This window comes from Gossypium hirsutum, chromosome A07 (genome assembly GCF_007990345.1).
Source record: "Gossypium hirsutum isolate 1008001.06 chromosome A07, Gossypium_hirsutum_v2.1, whole genome shotgun sequence".
Taxonomy (NCBI): Eukaryota; Viridiplantae; Streptophyta; class Magnoliopsida; order Malvales; family Malvaceae; genus Gossypium; species Gossypium hirsutum.
The window spans coordinates 31710934-31719744 of NC_053430.1; the positions used below are offsets into that span (position 1 = coordinate 31710934).

Sequence of the window (8811 nt, forward strand, 5' to 3'; positions counted from 1 at the left end):
TAAAACACAACAACAATCCAAATTGTCCGATCTAGCCACTGGTCCTACCTACAAATCTCAAAACTTCCAACCCCAAATTCTGCTATGTTACAACTATACCGGAAATAAATAAGACCATAGTTGAAAGACACTATGGCACCATACAAGAAACGAGTAAGACCATAGCTGAAAGACGTTATGGCATCATGATTCTAACGAGTAAGACCATAGCTAAAGAACGTTATGGCATCACAATTCTATTGAGTAAGACCATAACTGAAAGACGTCATGGTATCATGATTCTAATGAGTAAAACCATAGCTGAAAGATGTTATGGCATCACAAATCAAATGAACAAGACCGTAGTTGAAAGACACTATAGCAACACGACAAAAATGAATAATACCATAGTTGAAAGACTCTATGGCATCAAGTCGAGAATAAATAAGACCATGGTTGAAAAACACCATGGCATCCTTTAACCATTTGCTATTCAGGAAACATGCTTCGGGTGAGATATGTATCATAAGTATGAATATGAGATGAATGTTTTGACTAGTATAGTTTGATAATGAATATTAATGCCTTGGTATGATTATATGTTTCGTATATCTATAAATATGCTAACTAGTTATGTTTGTGGTGTGTTTTAGGGAATTAAATGGTTATATGAGTATTTTTTGAGTATCCGATATTATTTCATTTGGTTCAACAAGTAATAAAGACTTAAAATAGTGAGTAATTATATGAAATGTCATGTGGTTATGAAAGTTGAAATGGAATATATTGCTATAATGCTTTGATTTGGATGAGTTATGCAAATTGGTAAAGTGATGAATGAAATATGTATTTGCTATGTTACTATTATGTGTTTTATGAAACGATAAGATTATATGTTACCTTGTTGAGCTCAATAACTTGTGGGATTTGTGATGTGTATAGGATTTAATAAATTCATGAACTTGATAATGGTATTATTCATCAAACATACATGAATTAAGTCTATTAGGTAAGCTTACGTTTAAGTTATATACGTGCTTACTAAGCACTAGTTGCTCACGTTAGCTGTTTTCTCTGTTTTGTAGATCATCAGAAAGCTCAATCGATTGGAATCTCGTCGGAGCACACTCACACCATTCGTCCATCATTTTGGTAGATTTTGGTTATTTTATGAAATGGTTATAAATGACATGTAATGGGGATTTTAATGTTATTTTTTCAATAAGGTTGGTTGATGTTTATGTCAAGCTCTCTTGTATATATGTTCTTGATGGTTGATTGGTTTGTAAATGTTTATGTACATTTGTTTGGTCACTTTATTTATGCCTTTTTGAGGTAGATGACATATGGTAAAATAGAATGTGAAGGAAATGGCCATTTGGTATATTTTCCATATGTTTAAGATGTAAATTTGTAGCCTTGTAATTAAATTGATTTGGTGTGTGAATTGTGGTGCCAAGTGATGACATATCGGTTAGGCATATAGGTTAGGCACACAGCCATGTGACCCATACATCGAGCTATACACGGTGTAGCACATGATCGGTGACACTGCTGGATGACCTTATGTTACACGGGCACAATCTGTTACACAGTAATTTGGCCACACGACCATGTCTTTGAGCCACATGGCTTGGACTGTGTCACACGGCTTGGTCACACAACCATGTGACATCTGTTTCAAAATTTTCATGTTTTTCTATTTTGTTTCAAATTGGTCCTTGCTTGTTTTCAAATTGTTTTTAAGGTCCTTTAAGCTCGATTTAAGACATATATTTGTACTTAAGCTATGAATAATGTTTTGTTATGAATATTTGATATTTATTTTGATAAATGATCTAAAGTGATGCAATATGTATTGTAATACTCCGTAACTCAAATCTGACGATGGAAACGAGTTAGGAGTGTTACACATAATTAACCCACTTGCTAGAGGTGTGTTTGTGGTGTGTGCATGTGTTGGCAACGATTTGTTCTTACTAGTGGCTATGAATAGTAAAAAATATAATAAAAATTTAAAGTTAATTAATTATATGATATGACACAACCAAATTTCAACAGATCCATGTATCAAAAAATTAGACTTCCATTAAGGAATGATTTCATATTTTTAGAGCCTTTAGTTTCAAATACTATATAAGATATACGATAACATATATGATTTGAGTAAAGATCACATAAAATTTAAAAAGGTAAAGTATAGAAATATCATAAAAATAATGTTTGCATTCTATTTTGATAATTAAACTATACAAAATTAAATATTTTAGTCATGTTAACAATTGTTTGAAATTTGACAAAAGTGTTAATGCACATTTTTTTTATTGGTCTAATAACATATTTAACTGTTGAATTTTTTTTATATTTAAGATTAATTGAGAGAATGTGTAAATATTATAGGACTAAATTTATTATTAAACCAATAAAAAAATCTACTTTAACACTTTTGTCAAATTTTAAACCGCTATTAACATTTGGTGATTAAAATATTTGATTTTGTATAATTTAGTGAACAAAATAAAAAATAAAAATAAAACTCCAATGAACAGATTAGAATGCCAGTTCTATACTTTACTACATTTAAAAATGTATGGAGAACATGCAGAGAAATATAGTGTGTATATATATATATATATTAGATCATATAGAGGAACATTGAACAAAAAAAAATCATGAGGAATCATTCATTAAAGCAGCATAATAATTTGGAAAAAGTGGGGTTGAAACTTGAAAACGCTTCATCCATCTCGATTCCCACATGAATCACACATGATTAGGGGCGAGTTTAAAGGGGTGGGCACTGGACAGGGGCTTCCCACGTATTCTCCCAGTTTTTTTTTTTTATAAATTTTTGAATAAGTTGTGATTATACCATAATCACTCACCAACCCATAAATAAGAAGATATTATACTTCAGCGCATTCAAACTCAATCATATTGTATTGACAAACAATATTCATACCAATCAAGCTAAAACTCAATTACCAAAACAATATATAAAATTTTAATTTAACATTTATTTTTTTAAAATAATTTAATATGATTAATTTAATAATGTCTTTTATCAATCATATTATTTACATTTCTTTAATGTATGCAATCCTATTTTTTTATAATACAGAATAATTCTATAACTATTTTTATTAGTTTAGTTTAGTTAGAGTATAATCTTTTTAACATTAAAACTTTAATTCATATTAAAATTTTACAGATACAAGAAAAGAAAAAATGACTTACAAAGTTAACCAGAAAATTAATATCATTTACATATTCTTATATTTAAAAGTGATATTGGTGAAAAAATTATATAAAAATAACACCAAAATTAAAATTAATTGAATCCACCCAAAAGAATTTTAAATTTCTTAATTTTACCACAGATTTTTTTTTAAATTATAGTTTTAGATATTTACTTTAAAATAAATATAAAATTATTAAAAAAACATAAAATACTTTTACCAGAAAGTTTAGATATATTTTATTAACTCCCGTGAATTCAATTATAAACTATAAAATTTTAAAAAAATTTGCATATTTTTTACTCATAATTTATTTACTGTATGTCCCAACCTAATAACTTATATTTACTGACGTAAATCCCCATTTTCTGTAGACAATTAACTTTATCAAACCAATTCAATAATAATAATAATAATAATAATAAACATTAAAGCTCCCTCAACAAAGAATCTAAAAATCTGCTTTGAAGTTGCGACTACTTAAAACGTGGACAGGAGAAGTTGCCAAAATTAAAGCACAGATCTCCCTCTACGGAAAAACTAACCAACAGCTCTACGCGTTTATTCTCACGTGCCATCATCATCCATCAAGCATGTCTAATTTACACGTGTCACCTACACAGATGCCCCCGCTCCCTTATAAAATGGAAACCCAAACATGAGGGGTCTCTAACGTCAAAACAGACAGCATCCTCAGATATCGAGCCATCCCCCAAATCTAATAGTCAGTTTGTACACGATGGCGGAGTTGTTGGACAAGGCGAAGAACTTTGTGGCCGATAAGGTGGCCAATATGAAGAAGCCTGAGGCTAGCATCACGGATGTTGATCTGACCCATGCGGGCTTTGACGGCATCCAGTATAAAGCTAAAGTCTCCGTCACCAACCCCTATAGCGCTCCTATCCCCATCTGCGAGATCTCTTACACTCTCAAAAGTGCTGGCAGGTTTGATCCCCCTCCTCTCCTCTCCGCTTTTCATCAATCTTCTGTTCACTATTCCTTTTCGTTTTCTTTTATAAATATTTGATTTCTGAGATTCGTTTTTGAAGTTGCACCATGGGATATGGTTTATTCATTCATGTTTGACACATTTTTCTATTCATACTGATCTGTTTAAATGGCTTTGGGGTTTGAAATCTGAAAAAAAAAACAACACAAGAATTATAATGGCGCTTTTGACAGATTCTTCCTAGCGGATATTCCAATAATGGACCGTCTTAGACATTGGAAATTGGGATTATGTTGGGCGTTTGATTTAGCTATTGATGATTTGTGAAATTGCGACAGGGTGATTGCATCGGGGAAAGTACCAGACCCGGGTTCACTGAAGGCAAGCGACTCGACGATGTTGGACGTGGAAGTGAAGGTACCGCATAGCGTATTGGTAAGCTTGATAAAGGACATCGGTGCAGACTGGGATATTGACTATGAATTGGAAGTGGGACTCACCGTGGATCTTCCTCTCTTTGGAGACCTGACCATCCCTCTCTCTCAGAAAGGAGAGATCAAGCTTCCTACTTTCAGAGACTTCTTTTGACTTCTATTCATCCCTCATGTATTCTTTCTTTTCTGAAACATGAATTATATGTCAAAAATACTATATGTGCTTTAAGTTGAATAAATTGTTTTTACCGATCCGAGCTAATCCTAGATCTATATTTTTTTTTAATAAAGTTTTGAGTTTACCTTTGATCAAAAGAGAAGGGAAATCATGAAATCCTTTAATTATGAGTTTAGAGGTTCAATTCTAACCCATTAAAATAAAACACATTTCATTACCATCACGGTGGAGACCTTGAACATGAACTTCCTTTCTCAGATGGGATAAAGTGATGACTTTCCCTCAACTGAAGTAACATCTCCACCATCAATGAAATGGCTTGGGTCAGTTCGAGATAAACAATCAAGATTTGTAACATGGTCAATATACAAAATTAAAGATACTAAAAATTTTTCTAAGACCTAAAATCGTTCGGGGATGTAGCTCAGATGGTAGAGCGCTCGCTTAGCATGCGAGAGGTACGGGGATCGATACCCCGCATCTCCATTCCTTCTTTTTTATTTTTGAGTATTCAATCAAGCGTGCTTCAGAGTCCAGCCCAGTATCCTTAGGCCTTAAACACTGTTTAGTTTTTTTTTGTCGTATGAGTTTTGCCGATGCTGATTGATTTTGTAGACAAATTTGTCCCTTCTCAATGCCCAAATGCTATTGGTAAACGTAGAATATGGAAACATACTTCTCTGCACCAACAGACTGTCATAGGTAGCAGCAAAAATGACAAAATTCATTCAACTTACGGGGATTATTGGGTTCTCGTTCATTCCAATTTATAGGGTTTGTAGAATAATATCAAATTTAAATATATTATCAATTTAATTTTAATTATTATAGAAAGTAAATGATGTAGGATTATAATTTTATACAATTTTTTAATTTATTAAATAATATATTTTATAATTTCCAAATTTTTAAAAATACATATTTGTGCGAATTAAATGAAGATTAGTTTAATTTATATTGAAAGTTTACTCTATCCTAAATCACGTGCGCATTCATTGCTACAAGATATTTCAATATTTGCATTTAGTCATTTAAGGAGCTTTTATTAATTTTAGTTTTAATAGAAGTAGAAAATAAGATATATATTTTTTATTTTGTTATTATATTCATGTATTACTTGTTCTTATAAAATATCATTTTATTTGACCTATGGGTCTAACAAAAACAAGCCAGTGCATAATTAACAATTTAAATTAAATTGAAATTTTTTACTATTTAAATATTTAAATTGATTAAAAATTTTAATTTAATAATTTAAATAGTACCATAATTTATTTAATTGAATTAAATATTAATATTAAATTAATTTAATAGAATAGACTTTAGTTTTGAAAATTTAATTAATGAAGAATATAAAAGTTGAATTAATGCATAAAACTATTAAAATAATATACAAATTATATATATATATATAACACAATAGCTATTTGATGTTTCAATATAAGGAAGTATTCCTATGTAACATATTTAGGAAGCTGCCGTCTGTCAGTAGAGATGTTGATATTTCGATTAAATCCAACTAATTCAATTAATCGATCAGTTAATTTATTTAATTCGGTCGAAAGTCGGTTAATTCGGTTTGAAATTGGATAATTAACTGAACTTTTAAAAAACTAATATTACATATTACCAATTCAGTTAATTTTGGTTAATTTAGTTAAATGAACATTAACAATTTTTTTTGATATGTTTTATACTTATTTTAACAAAAAATAAAAATATAAAAATTTCGGTTAATTTGTTTTGAAAAATTTCCGGTTAACAGTTAAGGGTTTAAAAAGTTTAGTTAATTCAGGTAATATTAGTTTGGTTAAATTAATTGATCGGTTAACCGGTTGAACAACTCTATTTATCAATAAAAAATTGACATATGTAATTATTAATTAATTAAAAAATTAAAATAATTTAATAAATATGATTGTATAACATTCAGATAATATAATAAAGTATCAATATAAATAATTTGATGAATCAAAGCAAGTAATAGGGTTCATTCAAAGTAAATAATTTATTACCTTAAATTTAAACATATAATTTACAATATTATTACCATATATAAAGATATGAAAATACTAAAATGAAATCAATTTAAACATGGAAAAATAAAAATCTCACACAATTTATGGAATTCGAAATTTAATTGAATATTTGCTACTTCCTTTATCTTATTTAAACCTAAGCATGGAATTGCCATTAGTATAAATAAGCTTTACACGATGCTTTTCAGGGTTAATTATTCAAAAATATTGATTCTTAATCATAATTATCAGATTCTTTCGATTTTTGTAAAATTTATTGGATTAGACAGATTTTGAAGAGAGAAAGGAAAAATGCGTCCAACTGAATGTGTTTTCAGTGGATATGACAGGAAAATGCTTCTAACTAAATGTGTTTTCAACTTTGGCCAAATAGTTAAATGTTAGTGCTTTTATCCTTGTGTCTCAGGTTCATTTTGTCTACTACTCACATTTATATTTTTTATTTCATGTTCCTTCAAGCTTTTTAAATTTTTAATTAATTTTTAACATATTAGTTCTTTTGTTAGATGGTTAGATAGTTGCAATTACATCCTTGAGTCTCGAGTTGGATTCCTCTCCTAGATGGTTAGATAATTGCAATTATATCCTTAAGTTTGAAGTTCCATTATTTTTATAAGCATATTAATGTATTTTTTTATTTCATATTGTTTCAAAATTTTTTATTTTTAAATATTTTTTTATTTTTAATTAATATTTTTTTTATTTTTAACTCTTTTATTTATAAAATCAAATTACTATTGCAAATATCATTAATTGAAAGAAAAATAATAATATGCTTATAAAAATAATTAAAAATAAAAAATACATTAATTAAAAATAAAAATATTAATTAAAAATAAAAAAACTTGAAACAATATGAAATGAAAAATACATTAATATGCTTATAAAAATAATGGAACATCATACTCAAGAATGTAATCGCAATTATCTAACCATCTAACGAAAGGAGCTAATATGTTAAAAATATTAATTAATAATAATTATAAGCTTGAAGCAACATAAAATAAAAAATACGAATGTGAGTAGTAGAGGAATCAAACTCGAGACTCAACGATGTAATTACAATTATCTAGCCATCTAACGAAAGGACTAATATGTTAAAAGAACATTAATTAAAATTTTAAAAAACTTGAAGCAACATGAAATAAAAAAATACAAATATGAGTAAGAGAGAAATCGAACTCGAGACTCAATGATGTAATTGGAACTATCTAATCATCTAACAAAAGAACTAATATGTTAAAAAAAATTAATTAAAAATTTAAAAAGCTTGAAGTGACATGAAATAAAAAAAATATAAATATGAGTAAGAGAGAAATTAAAGTCGAGACTCAAGAATAAAAGCACTAAGATTTAACCATCTGGCCAAAACTAAAAGCACATCCAATTGGAAGAATATTTTTGTCATATCTACTAAAAACACGTCCAGTGGAATGGTTTTTTATCTTTTATCTCTCTAAAATCAACCTAATCCAATAAATTTAACAAAAATTGACTTAATCCAATAATTATAATTAAAAAAGATAATTTAGCATGGTGAATCAAGAAAAGTAGAAATGAGCAACCAAAATTATTTTAAACAATATTTTATTAGACCAAACATACATTTATTGTATGTGTTAATTTTCAATAAAATGAAAGATTTTTAATTTCGACTCAAACATAAATAAAAAAAATAATATTATAAATAAATTACATTTAAAATATTAAAATATACTTGATTGCATATTACTATGAAGAATATAAAAGAGTAGATGATGTGGTCCAGTTGGACATCACGTGTCTTTTATTGTCATAGTTTTCCCCCTTATTAGTGAAGTGCATTAAAAAGATATTTATTCCACAAATGTGTTGTTTACCAAACGATTCCAATTATATATTTATTCTTTTTTATTTCTATAATTAAAAATTTATTTTAATAATTATTCCATTTTTACACTTTATCTCAAAATCTCAATCTAAGAAACTAGTCTATTTATTCAAAACAGTTTAA

General features: G+C 28.1%; 1 protein-coding gene and 1 non-coding gene across 2 annotated transcripts; both read left to right on the forward strand.

The window, feature by feature from the left end:
- Positions 1 to 3880: 3880 nt before the first annotated feature.
- Positions 3881 to 4863, forward strand: LOC107955262 (desiccation protectant protein Lea14 homolog). Its single transcript, XM_016891005.2, has 2 exons — positions 3881 to 4163; positions 4506 to 4863. The coding sequence occupies exons 1-2, from the start codon at positions 3958 to 3960 to the stop codon at positions 4753 to 4755; spliced, it is 456 nt and encodes a 151-aa protein (XP_016746494.2). The 5' UTR covers positions 3881 to 3957; the 3' UTR covers positions 4756 to 4863.
- Positions 4864 to 5192: 329 nt separating this feature from the next.
- Positions 5193 to 5265, forward strand: TRNAA-AGC (transfer RNA alanine (anticodon AGC)). Its single transcript has one exon. It is a non-coding gene; the product is annotated as a tRNA-Ala (tRNA).
- The last annotated feature ends 3546 nt before the right edge of the window (positions 5266 to 8811 follow it).

Excerpts from the sequence above, each read along its gene's own strand:
- LOC107955262 (XM_016891005.2), top strand. The coding sequence starts at position 3,958 with ATGGCGGAGTTGTTGGACAAGGCGAAGAACTTTGTGGCCGATAAGGTG. Across the intron at positions 4,164-4,505 it reads ACTCTCAAAAGTGCTGGCAG|GGTGATTGCATCGGGGAAAG; the intron begins GTTTGATCCCCC and ends AAATTGCGACAG.